Source organism: Octodon degus, unplaced genomic scaffold (assembly GCF_000260255.1).
Source record: "Octodon degus isolate 3935 unplaced genomic scaffold, OctDeg1.0 scaffold00207, whole genome shotgun sequence".
NCBI lineage: Eukaryota > Metazoa > Chordata > Mammalia > Rodentia > Octodontidae > Octodon > Octodon degus.
The window spans coordinates 3543499-3562094 of record NW_004524783.1 but is presented as its reverse complement, the minus strand read 5'-3'; the positions used below and the strand labels follow the sequence as shown (position 1 = coordinate 3562094).

General features: G+C 45.7%; 1 protein-coding gene across 12 annotated transcripts in view; it reads left to right on the top strand.

Annotated features, from left to right (window-relative positions):
- Trio (trio Rho guanine nucleotide exchange factor) overlaps nt 1–18596 on the top strand; it is a 374802-nt gene that overhangs the window by 332254 nt on the left and 23952 nt on the right. For all 12 annotated transcript variants that reach the window (XR_002818831.1, XM_004644739.1, XM_023704920.1 and 9 more), the window contains 7 exons: nt 1517–1809; nt 3357–3527; nt 6062–6157; nt 12002–12150; nt 13483–13549; nt 14446–14549; nt 17382–17451. Coding sequence is in view for 11 of the 12 variants with exons in the window: in XM_004644739.1 (XP_004644796.1) it covers nt 1517–1809; nt 3357–3527; nt 6062–6157; nt 12002–12150; nt 13483–13549; nt 14446–14549; nt 17382–17451 (950 nt within the window). In the remaining variant the exon portion in view is untranslated. The remainder of the gene's footprint in view (nt 1–1516; nt 1810–3356; nt 3528–6061; nt 6158–12001; nt 12151–13482; nt 13550–14445; nt 14550–17381; nt 17452–18596) is intronic.

Genomic DNA, 18596 nt, shown 5'->3' with positions numbered 1-18596 from the left:
TTTTTTTTTTGTGGAACCAGGGATTGAACTCAGGCCCTTGCACTTGCCAGGGAAGTGTTAATTCCACTGAGCCATCTCCCTGGCCCCTGAGAAGGTTATTACTCCTTAACAGATATTGCTCATTTTTGAACCAGTCTGCCTCCATGAAAAATCCAGTTTGTAAAGAATGAATGATGCTGCTTAAAGTGCAGCACTTGGTGGGAGACCCACCTTCCTCCAGCCGAGTCCCAGGCTAAGAAAGAGCAGGACAGCAGCCAGATGAGTGTCCGCTGTTGTGGCGAGTGAGGACTGCACTCACAGGGTTAAGCAGGGATTAGCCCTCTGGCTCTCTGTCACACCTAATGGTCTCACAGCCAAAGAGGTAAGCACCGCTAAGACAGGGATGGGTATAGAAGACTGTTTTCAAAGATTAACTTTAGTATAGTCTCAAGACTTCAAAAGATTTGCACAAACAGCATGTGACAGACATCCTTTCCATTTAACTCCTTTTTTTGTTGTTGTTGTTTTTTTGTTTGGGGGTTGTTTGTTTGTTTGTTTGTTTGTTTTGCAGAGCTGGGGATTGAACTCAGGCCCTTGCGCCTTCCAGACAAGTGCTTATTCTACTGAGCTATCTTCCTGCCTTCCATTTCTCTCCTAAAGTAAAGCATATTACTCCTTATCACTGTTGTGGGGCCCTTAGTCACACATCCGGGAACAGACCATGCAGTGTTCATGGTCACTGGTTTTCTAGTTCCAAAGTAATACCTAATGCCACAAAGTTGTCATGTCTACTACCATCTAAAACTCATTTTTTTTTTCTTCCTGCAGAATCTTCAATCCGGTGTTGAATGTGTCTTAAGTTTTGAGGTCAAATGAGAAGCTTATCTTGGATATATTTGCTGTAAAGTGTTTTGGTTAATTGAGGAGATATCTTTCTTCCTTCTGATTATGTGTTGTTGCTTCTGTGACTTCTTGATGGTGTTTACCCAAACATGTGAGATAACTCTGTGGAGGCTGCTGCACTCTGTGCCTGTGTGGTCTGGCTGTGGGCAGGGGCCACGGCAGCCTCTTCCCCCAGTCACCAGCTTCTTCCAGGTGTGGGCCTTTCCACATGGGTGGTTTGTTACCTTCTGTCACAAGAGGTTACCCTCTCGATTCATATGTGTGTGGTGTACTTTAATTCATTGTTAGCGAGCCAAGCTGATACATATTTTGACAGGATCAGTTGATGCTGAATATATCCATTTATGTAGCTAAAAACATTTCTACCTATTCTTCAAATTCTTCTTTCTCAGTGTTTTCTTCATGAAAATGGGTAAAAGTAATTTTAAATGTTCTCTACTCTTTATGGTATTTTAGGCAACTAAAGAGTTTTAATCTGTGTTCTACTGGTGGGAGCCTTCAGGATTCTGCCCAGCAAGCGAAGCTCACAGCGTCTGTAGAGCTGGGGGCCTGAAGCGTGTTGGCTTCAGTTCACATCTTCAGGCTGAGATTTGTGCCAGGTTCGATAAAACACCCCCTCCTCTTGTCCCATCAGACTCGCTGTCTGTCTCCAGTAATGATGCCAGTCCCCCTGCCTCCGTCGCCTCCCTGCAGCCCCACATGATTGGGGCTCAGAGCTCCCCAGGCCCCAAACGGCCAGGCAACACCCTGCGCAAGTGGCTCACCAGCCCCGTGCGGCGGCTCAGCAGCGGCAAGGCTGACGGGCACGTGAAGAAGCTGGCCCACAAGCACAAGAAGAGCAGGGAAGTTCGTAAAAGCACCGATGCAGGCTCTCAGAAGGACTCAGATGACAGCGCTGCCACCCCGCAGGACGAGACTGTCGAGGAGGTGGGTCTCTGTGGCCGTTGCCGTTGAATTCTTGAGGCCAGGGGCTGGTGAGATAGCTCAGTAGGATAAGCACTTGCCTGGCAAGTGCAGGAGCCTAAGTTCAATTCCCAATTCCACAAAAAAAAAAAAAAAAAAAATCTTTAAAAATAATATGAACTCTTGAGGCCAAGGCTGGGACCTCGCCAGTAGTTTTTCTCTCAAGTTGTTACGTTGGTTTTCTGTGTTACACCTGTGGTTTGTCCAGAAGTCACCAGCATCACATATTCCCATTACCTTCTCCACTTAGCAGTGTAGAGGGGATTAACAGCTGCACTTCTGGAGTCCCCTCAGCCCTGGCCTGCGTCCCAGTGCTGCGGCAGCCCCAGTACTACCTGCAAACATCGCTAGCACTGGCCATGCAGTGTCTGCCAAGGTGTCCCAGGTTACTGGGACTCCATGGCAGCCTTCTGCTGCCGAAGCCAAGTTTTAAACTTGGAAAGATCTGTGAAGTGTTTATGTCCCACACCTTACCAAAATTTATACTTAAATCTTTATCTAAATTCAGAATACTCAGTTCATGTCTTTGCTGCCTAAAAAATAAACAGCCGTTCCCATGTCACCAAAGATAAGAGATAAGGCCAGCCAGGAATTTTCCTATTTCCTTTTGTCCTGGGGATTTTAAATTATACTCCAAGAAGTAGAATTCCATCACAACTGCTAAAACATCCTTCAGCACTGAAGGTGTTGGTGAAGCGCCCAGTTTCAAACTCGGACCCCCCTCAAATTCCATGCAAATTTGAAAGAGACAAGGCAGAGACAAAGAGGATTGGAGTTAGCTCATATCTTTGATTTGTCAGACATGCAGTTTCTGCTAGGTTTTTTCCTGAGGATATTTTGCCATGGGCTTTTACTAGAATAGGTGGGTCATTGTAGACTTAACTATGTTTGATAGATCTGTGTTCTCTTAATAGAGCTAAAACTGAATATTTTCATAAGCAAAAGTAGAGAAAGGGCCACTGAGATAGCTCAGTGGTCTAAAGTGCCTGCTTAAGCAAGCTTAGGCAGGCACAGGAGACTGCGGCATCACAGGCTGCACTAGCCCTGCCCTCAGGGCGAGCTGAGCCCCCCAACCCCCCCCCAAAAAAATAGAGAAAAGTGAATGTGATGCTTACTTCCATTCACATCTTGAATTGTACTTGCCTTTATGCCCTTACTACTTCAGTGAATTTTACCCTCAGGAGGTAATCTAAGGAAAGGAACTCCACAGATGTGAGGGCATGGTTCAGATTCCTGAACCTTTTGGGGGGCATCATGGAGATACGTGATGTTAGCAGTCATTGCATTTGACAGGTTCATGGTCCTCTGTTTATTCAAGATGGTAAACAAGTGGTTGGATTGCAGCACAGGAAGGGGAGGCCACCTTCAGAGTCCAAAGAACCTGTTCTTGGTTCCGGTCATCTGTTTCTGCCCTCACCCTGCTCTTCCAGTTAACCCCTTGGGACCCAGTGCCTAGACTGACACGCAGTTGTGGCCTTGCATGTAATGAGCAAATGTGAATTTGATTTCAGAGAGGCCGGAACGAGGGCCTCAGCAGCGGCACACTCTCCAAGTCCTCCTCCTCAGGGATGCAGAGCTGCGGGGAGGAGGAAGGGGAGGAGGGCGCTGACGCTGTGCCGCTGCCCCCGCCCATGGCCATCCAGCAGCACAGCCTCCTCCAGCCAGACTCACAGGACGACAAGGTACGGGGACCCCATGCTTCGGTGCCAGGGGCAGGGCCCTTTCAGAAACTGCTCCTCCCCAGACTCATTGCATGAGCTAGGAGACCCCAGGGACGTGGACCAGGCACTGGCAGCCTGGTCCTTTCCAAGGCAGAGCAGCATGTTTGTGACCCAGGAGGATAAAGTGTGTCCACTTAGAATAAGCACTAGGCCAACTGTGCAGTTTCTCACACCCGTTGGGTATATGGATATGTTCAGTACATCTTAATGATGCTTCAGTAATTTGTGCTTTAAAGTAATGTTTAAGCTTCTAGATATATTAGAGTCCCTGAGAGAAAAGAGAAACCCTGTGCAGTTTGCTGGAACGCAGCATTAAATGAATAATGGAGGTAGTAGTTTTTGTTTTAGCTCTGAGGTGTTTTGCACATGGGCTGCACTTTAAGATTGGGTCCCTATCCAGTTACATTTTTCAACATGTTGAGCGTGATTGCAGGCCCACTGCCAGCATCCACTGTGGGACTACATCGCTAAGTATAGGGACCAGCCCAGAGCAGTGAGTCTCCTCTTTGCATTCAGGCAGAGGCTTCAAGCCATGTAAATCTGTTATGAATTCTTACATAATTTTGTTTTTTCATTTAAATGGAAGAACCCTGGAAATAAATACCAAAGAGGAAACCTGGTAACCATGGCTTGCTTATGCGGCCTAGCATTCTGTTCCTTTGTGCCCCCTCACTCTTGTAGGTGTTAGAAGTCATGCTTTGAAGTCTCTGCTAGGTTTTGACTTAGGCAGTAACTAAGTTTTCTAAATAAAATAGCTGTGTTTTCTATGTATTTTTCTCTACCCTTTCCCTTCTCGCCGCCCTGACTCCCTTGTTGGTCAGTCCTGGCGCAGTCACTTGCCCTGTGGCTGACAGCCCAGGATCTGCATAGTTAGGGGCTGCAGCCGCGAGGTCAGGTCCGTGCCCAGTGCTGTCCTAACCCAAAGCACATGTTGCTGTAGAAGCCCACCTCCTCCTTCCTTCAGTGAGCTATGGGCCTGAGCATGAGGCTCTTCGCTGGGCTTGAGCCCTCCTGGTTTTATGCAGCTGAGCTGCAGACCCCATTTTCTGTGGTGGGGAGAGGGAAGGGGATGCCGGGTCGAGATAGAGCTCGGTGCCTGTGCTACAGTGACTAGGCACCAAGTGATCTGTCTGATAGTTTCTGTTTTATAACCCCATATACTATCCTTTTTTATAAGCAGAAAACCAGAATTTCTTAGATCTTATGTGCTTGTCCAAACAATGAGGCTTCGTTTACTTACTCACCAAATAAGAGGGTTCTTTCCCGCTCCATCTAAAGAATTGTGTTGTATTCTTATGTTTGCTGAAATCATTTATTGGTTACCGTGTTACCTCATTGGGTATTATCAGTAGCAATTCTTCATTTACAAAAATCTGTAGTGCTGTTCCTAGACAGTATATTATATTGTGACTAATATTTTGTTTTGTTTTGTTTTCTCTTTTTGTAAACTTTCACTGCAGCATTATGTTGATTTGTGTTCTGTGTCTGTTTTGGCTCAATTTCCTTACCTTTCCATTTGAATTTTTTCTTTTTTTTTTTTTCACCCCATATTCCAAATTCCACTAGACCAAACTGACATTTGTTTTGTAAAGTGCATATTTCAACCCACATATGTAAAAAGCCTTGTTGTAAGCGTATAAATCTGTACCTGTCTTCCGTGAGCAATGCATCGCTAGGACAGCTAGCCGTGTGTCGCATGCATCTCTGCTGTCCTTAATATGAAGCAAGGTTCATATTATTTATGCCCCCTTCTAGTTCCCGGTTAACCAACGGTGCAAGTAATCTGCAAACATACCATGTTTGCCAATTACTGAAACTCAAACTTAGTAGCCCCTCCCCCAGATTTCCTTCCTGTCGACCCCGTTACACCCTGGATTCTAGCCATAAGTGGCGTCTGATAGCTTGTGAGGCCTCAGCTCTTCTGTACTCTGCACTAAGCATTGGGGAAATGGATGGCACAGAAAATGGTGAGCTTGTCCCCCTCGTCCCTGTCTGGTCACTGTGCCCTGGCTCCTTTCCTTTTCTTTCTCGTTTTTCCTTCTCTTAATCCTATAAGCACAGTGAAGCCATTGTTGATACCCTGTTTCGCTTCCCGATTATTTGAGGTTTCACCCCTAGACCTGAAGCCTTTCGCTCTTCTGCTGACCACTGTTTCTCTCTCCCTAGCCTGGAGCCTAGCCAGCAGGTGCAGAGGTGGCAGTTAGGGTTCTCCCATGCCCAGTCACCGCTCTGGAAATGTTGTCATGTTTCAGGCCTGAGGATTAAAAGTGGATATGGTCCACTTTCCACATGCACCCAGACAGGCGTTAATGTTTCCTGTCAGAATATTGTAAACGTAAAAGGACAACTCTAAATAAACGCAAACAAAGACGAACTTGTGGTCTTTTGGTCTGAAGTTACTTTGAAAAGAGCTGGAGCTTGTGGGGGTTCACAGTCTGTCCGGTTGCTAACAGGAGGCCTCCCCTTCCCCTGTCTCTTGCTGAACCTCTTCATAGGCCTCCTCTCGGTTACTTGTCCGCCCCACCAGCTCCGAAACGCCAAGTGCTGCTGAACTCGTCAGTGCCATTGAGGAACTCGTGAAGAGCAAGATGGTAAGCTTTCCAGAGGTGCTTGGGCCGGGAGCTATTGCCAGGGTCTGCAGGATGTACCTGTGGCCACCAGGCCACCCTCAGGGACCAACAGTGACTATGGGGTCCCTGCAGCCGCCTTCAGGCTCACCAGCGTGTCAGAAGGACTCACAGAACTCGGGACAGCCACCAGTCCCACACTTACAGCTCACTGGATGTGAAGACTTGGGTTAAAAGAGGCCTAGATAGCAGGTGCCCAGAGGGTCAAGAGATGCTGGGGCCAGGGCCTTGCCTCCACTCATCCAGCAGCACACACCTCCTGCAACCCTGTCCACAACGCAGAGAGCACTCTGCTGGTATGGCAGCCCACCTGCGCCTCAGCATTCAGGCCTCTCATTTGGACTCAGTCACGTGTGTGTGTGTGTGTGTGTGTGTGTGTGTGTGTGTGTGTATTCTACTGCTCCAGTGGTTGACCTGAGTTTCCTACCGCTTTGGAGTTTGAGATACCACGTGGCCTCAGTTGTCCACTGTAAGTGTAAGTCGCTTTGCCGGTGGTGGCAAACCTGCCTGCGTTCCCCGGCAGGCTGTATCACTGAAGCTCTGAGAGGTTTGCCATCACTGGTATGCACTTTCTGCGTTGACCCAAGACCCGAGGTCACCAAAGACATTGTTATCAAGCGCAACCAGCCTCCCTGGTGTAAGGCTGACCTCTCACTACACACCTTGCCTGGAGTTACAGCAAATCTGGGCATCCCTACCCCGTCAGCCTGGTCCGTGGCACCCACGCTGGGCTTCAACGCTTTCTTTGACTGTCTCCAAGAACATCTTTTTCCATTATTGCATAAGTCTATTTTTCCTTAAGAGAGTCCTATGTTATCAGTTGATTAGCATGGTAATCAACTTTACAAAAGCCCCAAATTAAATGTTCTCCCCCACCCCTTAAAGTACAGGGCTTTACAGGGTCTCACTACATAGATCGGACTCATAGTGATCGTCCTGTTTTCAGCTTCCCAAGCGCTGGGATTACAGATGTGCACCACTACACCCAGCCTCAGTCGCCATCTCAGCATGCCCTGTGGCAGGGCCATATGTTCTTTGAAGTTAATCAAGCATACATTGCTTCTGACTGATCCAAATCAATGAATATTTTCAGTTTTGTTGTTTCAGTAGTAGGAATTTAAACCCAGGGATTAACACTGAGCTACACCCCTGCCCTTTTTAATTTTTTAGTTTTCAGGTATACCTCACAAAGGCATTCAGGGTGGGCTTAGACGTTCTGTTCTCCTGCCATACTCTCCCAGAGTACTGGAGTTAAGAAGTGTGTCGTTATGCCCATCTATCTGTTTGGTTTTCTTAAAAATAAAATGGAAAAGCCACAGTGTTAACCTTTTAAGCAAATATGCCCCACTACTTGTGCAAGTGTATTTATCATCTTTGGAAAGCCACCTTCCCCAAATCAGCCCTCAGCTCCCACCACTGACCTGCTCGGGGCATGACCGCTGTGCACCTTGGCGTGTTTCCCTTTGGACATCTCCCTTGCTGGCATATTCTTGAGAAATGCCGTCATCCCACGTGTAGGACCCTGAGACTTAGTATGCACAGCAGTGTGTATAAATGCTTTTCCTTTCAATAACTGTGATGACTGAGATGATTATAGCATCACCAAAGGCCTGCCCAAAGCCAGATACCACCCTAACCAGGCACTCAATAACTTACCCAGTCCTCCCAGTGGCCCAGTTAGCAGGCATGCATGATCCCATTTTACAGTTTCCGTGGGGGAACTGAGTCGCACAGACCACTTAAAACTTTGACCAGCTAATAAGGAACGGTGATGTAATTGTATTACAACTTACGTAACAAATGCCTCGTATACATTTGTTTTCAGTTTTTCAGTACAATATTCATGTTTATTACAAGTGTGATTATATCTATAAGATCAGTCTCCATCATTAGAATTGTCAGATCAGGGACAAGGATATAGATACAGCTCAGTGGTGCAGCACCTGCCTGGCACGTGTAAGGTCCTAAGTTCAATTCCTGGTGCCAGAAATAAAAAAAAGAATTGCTAGATCAAGGAATATAGTTAGGAATTTAGGAGTTTATCTTTCTCTATTTTTATACTAACCAGAAGTTAGATATACCATTTAATCACACATACAAGCATCACACCCTCCAGTAAACTGCTTGGCTACATCAGATATAGATATACATTATGGGTAAGATAGAATCAGACTATAGGTGTCGCCCTCATGTAGCTAGAAATTTCTTCCTGAGCAGTCACATAATTCTGGACAAGACACAGTGAATGACCAAGTTCCACGGGAAGCTTGCTAGGATGGAAGATAAGAACTTAGACTCCAGTAGTCAAGAATTTGAAATCATGTGAATATGAAGTAAGTTGCAGCCATGTTCTTGCTGCCTACTGTCAACGAGACAAGTTGATCAGTGTCATAAATGAAAAGTGCCTAAACTGCATCCACAATTTTCAAACATCCATGAACATTTAAAAAGCAATTCTCGCCCATCAGTTACATGATTGTTACATTATTCACATGTAACCATTGAAATGTTTTCCCCAGGGCACTGTGAGAGACAGCATTTGGCTTTCCTGCAAGGATCATTCCACTTTCAGTGTCTCTGAAAGTTGTTCATGAGAGGACTTCAAGGTGGAAACAGGGTCTTTGGCATAGTCGCTTTCATTCTTACTGGCTTGTCCTCCTTCAGTCCTGAGGAGTGACATGTTCTCTGTTCACTCAGTTGAAACAAAATCATTCTCACTTGTACCTCTTAGGTCACCAGACACAAAGCTGGTGCGGTAGTGTTTCAGAGGTTGACCAACTTGAGTCCAAAGTCTCCTCCCTAGAATTGAGTCTCACCAGCAAGTCCCTCAGCCTCTCCAAGCCTGTCTTTTTTGCAAACTAGGGATCATAAATAGGGTGCTGCTGTTAAGGTGCTACCAAGGCTCTGTTCCGTTGGGCTTTAAGCAATGGGGAAGGTCACATTTATGCTGTATAGGGAAGATTCCTCCCTTCTGACGCTGCCCTCAAGTGTAACCTGGACTCCTTCCCTGTCTGGCTTCAGGAAGATGCAGCTTTGCAGGGCTGTACCTCTTGTCACTAATCATCTGATGTCATACAGGAAGTACTGTTCCAGTAGCTCTAGGGAATGACTTCAGAATCACTCTACCTATCCTGCTTCCAGTCTCTGCTGTCAGTGCTTCACCATCCTGTTTGTTGTCTGAAGGGTGGTCTCAGAGGCTACAGCACATTCCTGATTGGATTTGAACACTCAATTAATTTTCCATGAAAAGCCATGTATTAATTTATTGGGTTGGGGAGAAGGGAGAAGCTACTCAACTTTACATGATGTCTATAGAACTGAACATCCTTAAACCTAAAACCTGAAGCTTAGAATGAAAAGCGAAAAGCTACCATGAAACCTGTTCCCTGAGTTGCATACAATTACAGTGGAAGGCAGTTTAATTTTTTTTCTTTCATTTTGTGTATTTGGTACAGGGTCTCACTATGTGGCTCAGACTCATGGTGATCCTCCTGTTTTCAGCCTCCCCAGCTCTGGGATTACAGGTGTGCACCACCATGCCTGGGCTAGGTCACTGGCTTAGTGTGCCCCTGGGGCAGGGCCAGCGCAGTGTGCAGGACAGGGGATCAAACCCTGGTCCCTGTGCTTGCCAAAGCAGGTGCTTGAGTCTGCTGAGCTATCTTGCCGGCCCAGTTTAATTTTTTTTTAATCTTTTATTTATTTATTTGATACACAGTCTCACTGCACAGCTCAGATTCATAGTGATCCTTCTCCTGTCTCAGCCTCCCCAGAACTGAGATTACAGGCATGTGCCACCATGGCCAGTTTCGGTGGCCAGTGCAACACCCAGAGATTACAAGGCCAGCGCAGTGTACGGTACTAGGGATCGAAGCTGAGTCCTTGTGCTTGCCAAGCAGGCACTTAGACTGCTGAGCTGTCTCCCCATCCCTGGAAAGCAGGTTAGGGGCTTGGAGAGCCTAGTGTGGTGGTACACTCCAGCACTCGGGAGGCTGAGGCAGGAGAGTCACTATGAATTCAAGGCCTGAACTATATAATGAAGCACTGTCTCAAAAAATAAATATATACATACACACTTATTTGCAGAATAATGACAAGTGTTGCTTCATAGCACTCCCAGAAAGACCATGCAGGTTATTTTAGAGGCTTCGCATCTTTCCTGAGCATTGGCAAAACAGTAGTAGTTATCTGTGTCTCAGTGACTACTTAAACTTAATTTTGGGCATTTTGCCCTGATCAAGATACGAAGGAAAATAGAAGAATGAAAACAAATAACATTTAAAAGTCAAAATGTTAGAAAAACAGCAAAATAAATGGAAATGAAGTGAATTCATGCAGGTTAATGCAGAAATTAATGAGCTAGAAAACAAGCACATTGAAACCACAATGTGTTAACCTCCAGAAAGAGAAAATCAGTACATAAGTTCACAACATTGTGGAAATATACAGGAGGAGTAAACAGGAAATTGAAGTATTTGTAAGATAATTCAACCCTTTGAAAGTAAGTCTGAGGGGCTGGAGAGATACCTCAGAGGCATAAGCACCTACCTGGCAAGCACAAGGACTCAAGTTCGACTCCCCCACCCCACATGCCATGCAGTATCAGCCCCAGATCCCCACGCACACTGTCTCAGCTCTGGATCTGGGTGCCCACCGTTCAGCCCTGTACCAGGTGTGGTTGCACACACCTGTAATCCCAGCACTCAGGAGGTTGAGCCAGGAGGATCTCTGTGAGTGAGCCCAGCCTGGGGGCTATAAAAGCGAGCACAAGGCCAGCCTAAACTGCATAGTGAGACCATCTCAAAAAAAAAAAAAAAAAAGTAAGTCTGATATAAAACCTGGATGAAAGGGTGGGGAAGGGAGTCCTAAGAAAAGCATTTGTTAGAACTAACCTTGGAGATCCATCTTCACATGAGAAACAGAAAGATGAGGAGGACCCACCTACAAAACACGACCAAGCACAGAGAGCTTCAGGAGTAATTCATCCCAGGGGTTCAGTTCTCAGGCACCTTTGTGCTGGTGACGCCTTGGTACCTGTAGGTACTCAGGCACATAGACATCACAGGCCGTGTTGGCTACCTTGTTAGACTTTCCCCTGATGATGAGCAGCACACATGGTGGGAGTTCAGCACCATGACAGGCAGCGAGTCTTCTCCGGGCCTCCGCCCTTTCCAGCTGTCCAGCCCCATGAAGGCACAGCAGAGGGCAGGCGGCTCGAAGGGGCTGGACGCCACGGTTTCTGGTCCTGGCACTTGCTCGTGTCCTAAAGATGTCCCCACAGACACCAGCAGAGTCCAGCATTACCTCCTTGCACTCTGACCTGCAGGAGGGAAACATGGAGCAGTTGTCTCTACCATTTGCTTTTGAACAGAATTCAGAGCAAAAGCACCTGAGCAGATGAGCGTGGCGCAGCTCTGATCATCGTGGCCCAGTGTCTGCATCCAGTACAGTTGCTTATTTGCAAGAATATAGCTTTTGATTAAACTTCTTTAATTGCCTTAGTGCCAGGTTTTTGTAAGCAGCAGCAGGTGGTGTATTTTTTAAGCATGTGAGTTTTACCAAGACTGCATGAACAGACTTTGTGTCCTCAAAGCTCTGCTTAGGATGAGGTCAGATTCTATTTTTTACTATGAAGGGAAAAATAGGATGAGTATTACTGACGTTAATATACTAGCGCCAAAACAGGTGTTTGGTGAGGTGCTCTAATTTGACAACACGTCTGTGTCTTCTGTCTTAGATTTTTATAGCCTAATTTCAGCCTGTCATGGACAGTAGGCAGTCGCCATCACTGATCATGTGAATGTCTTCCAGGCGCTGGAGGATCGTCCTAGCTCACTCCTGGTTGACCAGGGAGACAGTAGCAGTCCATCCTTCAACCCTTCAGACAATTCCCTTCTCTCTTCTTCTTCGCCCATTGATGAGATGGAAGAAAGGAAATCCAGCTCCTTAAAGAGACGGCAGTAAGAGAGAAATGTTTTCATTCTATTATTTTCCAGGTTCCCTCCTTTGTTATCTTCAGAACGGAGATTAGGACTCATCTTTGGATTAGCAAAAAGCAGGCTCAGGGGCTCCTAGTGAGTAGTGTGTGTTTGTGTGTGTGTAAAGCTCACAGAACCTCATAAGGGTACAGTAAGCCACAGCTGCAATTTCTGTTTTTTTATTTGTCTGTTACAATTTATAGCTAAAAGTGATGCCAGGCAAGAATAACTTCTGTCCATCGAGGTAAAAAGCTCCTGTACTTTCTATTGTATATGTATAGCCATGAAAGAAAGACAATATAAAGTTCAAACCAGTCTCAAAAAATATGACCAGTTTTTCAAATATGACTTGGTGGTAGTATTCTTCAACTCCTATAAAGCAGCTCACAATAAGTTACAAACAGTTTAAATTCACCTCTGGAAGAGAGAAACTGTAAAGCGCATGAGGGCATGTACTTGGTTTTATTCAGAAATACGTCCCAGCACCTTGACTGGCATTTAACACAGAGATGGTATCATGTTGATGCTGGTTAAGGAATGAATGAATGAGTGAAGTTTTTCAGGCCAACTGAAATAGTGTACTATCCTGATCAAGTAATTGTCCACTGTCATTTTAGTACTGAACCTCACAAACACTTTTATTTCTTTATTTTTATTTTTATTTTTTTGGTGGAACCGGGGATTGAACACAGACCCTTGCACTTGCCAGGGAAGTGCTTATTCTACTGAGCCATCTCCTTGGCCCCCACAAACACTTCTTTTAAGTCCATGTTTGCAGTACATAATAATTACATTAATTATGAGGAGTTGGGACGTGTACATAACACATACCAAATCAGTTGTTGCCCTGTACCAGAACACCATTTTGCCATTGTCAGATTCTTTTATTTATCTTAAATCCTCATAAAGGTCATTATCATATACTTTTGAGTGATGGACACAGATCCAAGACTTTAGCCATGTAAATTAAATTTTTTTTCTGTGTCTCCATTGATCTTTGAAATAACTTAATCATTTAAAAAAAAGGCTGCTTCCCATACTTCATGCTCTATAAAAGAATTAAGCCCAAGCTTCTTTTCGTTGTCCCTCTGCGAGATCAGAATCTCATACGGCGTCAACCCCAGGTGTGCCAAGGCATGTGTGTCTGCGTGAGTGTCTTCTGAGGTTCAGGACTCCCTGGGTCCCTCGCTTGAACCTGTGATTGGGACACCTGGACTGTAAGTCCCAGCTGTGTGAATGTGATACCTTACTGTATAGTCCAAAGATGAGTATCTTCAAAAACAAGTTTGGATTACAAATATTTTTCTTTTCTAGCTATGTTTTGCAAGAATTAGTGGAGACAGAGCGTGACTATGTACGAGACCTTGGCTGTGTAGTTGAGGTGCGTATTTTCAGAAGTGCCCTAGCTATGGCAGTCCCAAGAGTTAACCAAAGAGTGGGGCTTCAGGCAGTTTAACAGTGATAGCCTTCTCACATTAAAGCGTCTCACTTTTGCCAGCAACAGCAAAATGGCCAAGAGAGCATTTCTAAAAAAATTTAACCAGTTACCTTAGCAATCTATAGTCAACTGTAAAAACTCTTCTGCATACTGTATCTTAGTATGATTTATACAAATATATTATCAAGTTTCTAAATGACTATATCCAGTAATTTTCTAGTTAGCATACAGCACTCTTGCTTTTAATTGTTTTTCAAGAACAGATGTCACCAGAGAAGTGGTAACATCCTTGGTTGAAAGAGTCAGTTGGCCTCCTCTCTGTTTGGTTACATCTTGAATCTGTGTATTCAGAGCTTGGTGTGGCAGCATCATGTTTTCTCACAGCCACAGAATAAATGTGTTGCCATTTTCCTTGACGAGACATTGCTGAGCCCTGTGTAGCCATAGCAAAACCACTGCCTTTTTTACCAGTAAGTTAAGCATACAAACATATTAATAATCCTCCACTTGTGCAAATATGTGCAGGACAGTAGTTTTGGTCGCACATTCCACTGAAAATGGCAGCTCTTCACTACTTGTGCAACATAAGCCACTTAACTTATAGTCTGCAGTCACGGTGAACAATAAGGACATAGATTAAACAGCACAGAGATCCTTATGCAGGCTAAATGCCAGTCTAGTCAGGTGGAAGTTTTAATGCACAGTGTGGCACTATATGCAGTCAGCTGTTGTTAAAAAGCCAGTTTATAAAGCCTGTTCTATCGGGTGATGGTTAGTCGGTAACTCATACTTGATTCAGGATACTCAGTAAATAGCCTTATTTTAAACGTCCCATGCAGGGCTACATGGCACTTATGAAAGAAGATGGTGTTCCTGATGACATGAAGGGAAAAGACAAGATTGTGTTTGGCAACATCCATCAGATTTATGACTGGCACAGAGAGTACGTAGAGCACGTCACGTTGGGTGATGGGCGCAGCATCCACGCCAAGTTGCAGCCGGGCAAGGCAGTGGGAAAGGAGCACGCAGGCGTGGTTCTGTTTTCTTACCTGTGGCCTCCCAGAGCAAGCTGTGCGGAGGACATGCTGCTGTACCAGGGAGCTTTGTAGTAGCATTTCATGGCATAGGGAAGCATCCTCGTGCTTGTGCTTCAAGACGCTGGCCAGGGAGGGGCTAGAAGTGCGGGCTGGAGGCACCAGCCTAGACCTGGCCTAGCGCTGACCTCCAGTCATTGGCTTCCGTGCTCTGCGCCTCTGTTCTTCCTCTGCACCCCCTTACTGAGGTGTCATGAAGAGTGGCTGAGTTAATACTTATAAAGCACTGAGAACATCTATGTAATGGTCCCTTTGAGTCATCTTTGGTTGTAGTTTTTAAAACCCTTAATTGTCAAGGTTGGCAAGATGGCTTAGTGGACTAAATGCCTGCTTAGGCAAGCATAGAGACCGGGGTTCGATCTCGGGCACCACATACCATGCCGGCCCTGCCCCGGGTGCACTCGGCTGGCCACCAGGACCAGGAGTGGTGGTGCACGCCTGTCATCCCAGCCCTGGGGATGCTGAAAATAGGAACACTGCAAGTCCAAGCTGCATAGTGAGACCCTGTGCCAAATACATTAAAGAAATAATAATAAAAATCCTTAACTTCCTGGGGATTTCTTACTGCTAGCCACCTACTTACAGTGGGACATCCAGCTACAGGCTCTGGGCATGTGCGTGGCAGGGCTGCTCCTGCTGTCCGCTGCACAGGGTTGCTCCCACTGCTGGAAGATGCTGGCCCCACCTGCAAAGCCTTGCTCTCCCTTAACGCTGAGGCCAAGTGCTTCTCCACTAGGCCTGGCTGTGCCAGTCAGATGGTTCTCTTCTTCAGACAACAAATGTAGCTGTGCCCTTAAGCTGCAGAATATCTATGAATATAAGGAGGTATCAATGTGGTGTGTATGAAGTTTTCTGTTATCTCTCCAAATGGAATGTAAAACCTCTGCACCCAGGAATGGAGGTCTTTATTTTTATAGCCCTGGCAATGTCAAATTCACTTGACATCGTAAGTCACGTTATAGCTCTGTAGACTGTCCCTCCCCAGAAACACTGTGAAACAAATTGAAGAAGGATGTTTATACTGTTATTTAGTCTTCTACTCCCTAGACTGGTTTGTAAGGCTGTGATAGAAGCATAAATGATACTCCTGGGATAACTGGACAGAAATTCTATCTGCAGATTCTGCCTGCCACAGCATCTGTAGGGCTGGGGATTTGTGACACCACAGCACTGCAAAGTTGCATACAGCCTGAATTGTGCTGGTTTACAGGCTAATGAAATGCCAAATATAAGTATAAGCATATGATTATGAAAGCGAACATACTACTAAAAAAAAAACTATAAGAAGTGAAAAGCAATGTTCCTTCAGCTATTTTGTTATTGTGATTATATCTAATATTTATTTATTCACTTACTTATTGAGAAAAGGCCACACTGCGTTGTTCAGGCCCGCCCTAAGCTCACTGTGAAGCCCAAGCTGGCCCCAACTCAGGGCAATATTCCTGCCTTCTCCTGAGTGCTGAGCTCACAAGCATAGGACTCTTTACCTGGCTAATTATAACTAATTGTAATACTATTAAAATTAAGGAGGGCCAGGGAGATAACTCAGCAGTCTAAGCGGCTGCCTGGCAAGTACAACAACCTGGGTACCATCCCCAATACTGCATGCTGTGCCAGCCCTGCCATGAGCTGGCTACCGAAACCAGACATAGTGGCGCATGCCTGTAATCCCAGCGCTGGGGAGGCTGAGACAGGAGGATCACTACAAGTCTGAGCTACATTGCAAGACCCTGTACCAAATCAATATTTTTTAAAAATTAAAAAAAAGTATTAATAGGAGCTAACAGTTATAGCCTAAAGGTTGATTCTGATACTTGAGAAAATTTCAGAAAGCTGTTGTAAATAACATATTCAATATTTTACATTTGTTCTACATTTGAGCCTTAAAAATTATTATACTATAACCATGAAGGTCATAGCTATGGAGACCAAGTTTTCAGAAACAAAAATTGGACATTGTTTTTTGGACAATGCTTTGGACATTGCTTTTTCTCTTAGAAATCAGTGAGCAGTACTAGTGCGTGTATCCTTAAGAAAGTGGCAGTAAGGGGCTGGGGAGCTGGCTCAGTGGAATAAGCGCTTCCCTGGCAAGCGCAAGGGCCTGAGTTTAATCCCCAGCTCCGCCAAAAAAAAAAAAAAAAGTGGCAATAAGAAATGGTAATAGGACTGGCGAGATAGCTCAGTGGACGAAAGCACCTGCTTAGGCAAGCTTAGGCAAGCACAGAGACTGGGGTTCAATCCCCAGTACCATATACTGTGCCAACACTGCCCCCAGGACAGGCTGAGCCAGCTACCGAGACTGGGCATGGTGGTGCATGCCCACAACCCAGCACTGTGGAGGCTGAAAGTAGGATCACCATGCGTCTGAGCTATACAGTGAGACCCTACAACAACCAAATACATTAAAACTTTTTTATAAAAAAATCAAAGAAATGGTACTGGCCCTCCAGAAGGGCAGGTTGCCATCTGCAGGTGCTCTCATTTCTGCCTTGTCTTTCTCAACTATGTCTATGTTTTCTTCAGGTCCTAACGAAATGCTTTCTGTGTGGTTTATACTTGTTGGTATGTACTGAGCTCTTCCCAGGTGCCTGTATCTAAATAGACTGTTTAGAAAATGTGAACCTAAATCTAAATCAGAACACCAATTTGGAAATGATTCTGATACTTTTGCCTCTTCCCAGCTTTTTTTTAGGAGAGTTAGAGAAGTGCCTTGAAGATCCAGAAAAACTAGGCTCCCTTTTTGTTAAACACGTGAGTACAGTAGTATTACGTTGCATTCTGATGTTGTCTTACTTAGTCAGCAGGTTAAAGGAGAGATCTCTTGTAGTTTGCAAGAGTAAAAGCATGCTAGACCATTTCAGAGAGTTGCGGATTAAATCCCCTCTTGTTTATCATCCTCGGAGGCTGGTTTAAGCAGTAGCTGCTTCAGGGTCAGTGCAGCCTGGAATCTGGAGCCCTGTCCCCCAGCCTGTCCCTCGCTGCCCAGAGCTCTGTGGAGCTGCCCTGTTGTGTCCACAGGTGCTTTCCCTGGACACAGGGCAGCTGAAAGGAGTCTCTGACAAAGGCAGGCCATGCAGATACTCATTTCATACTGCTTTCTGCTATCACTACCCGTCTCTTGAGGAAAGCCTGGGCATAGTCAGGTTCAGAGTGGTAGACACATGTTTCCCAAAATTCAAATTCTTTCCTTGACTGCTGGAGTTCTCATTATTCACATGCACTGCCAGCTGTTTGCCTTGAAATGACAGGCTTATTTCATCCATGTTAAGAAAATGTCTAGCTGACAGCCGAGTGCAGAGAAATATAGTCTGTGTCCATCATCCTTTCAAGTAAACTTGGCAATGCATGGCCAGCCTTTGACTCGGCTGGCGGTGCCACCACACGGTGCCTTCCCACAAAGCAGAGGCATGGTGCAGGCGTCTGTTGTGTTGTGACAAGGTTCAAAAGATGTGCACTCCGTGGTGGGCTTTTAATTAGACAAGAAACATTTACTCCTCAAGGGCATTCTGAGCCAAAGTTGGGTTTTCTTAACTGCAAATCTGTGGCAATGAAGAATGCTTGCTACAGTGCCAGCAGTTTCACCCACCACCGGCCTTGCTCACGAGCACAGGCATCAGTGCCGGGAAAGAGGTGAGTGACAGCGCTGCTGTGAATATAGAGCAAAACCACTGACACGCCTGAGAGCCCAAGGAGTCTGATACCACACTCCCAGGATTTGGGATGTGGCACCTTTTCGTAACCTCCTGAGAACAGGCTGGCCTACCGGGATGCTGGGAGGCCATGCAGGGGCAGCTGTGATGCTCTGTCCAGTGTTAAGAAGTATGTCCTTTTGTCCACATTTGCCAGCCCCGGACCTTAGGGGTCCCTGCCTTGGTCAGTCATGCGTCCAGAAGCTG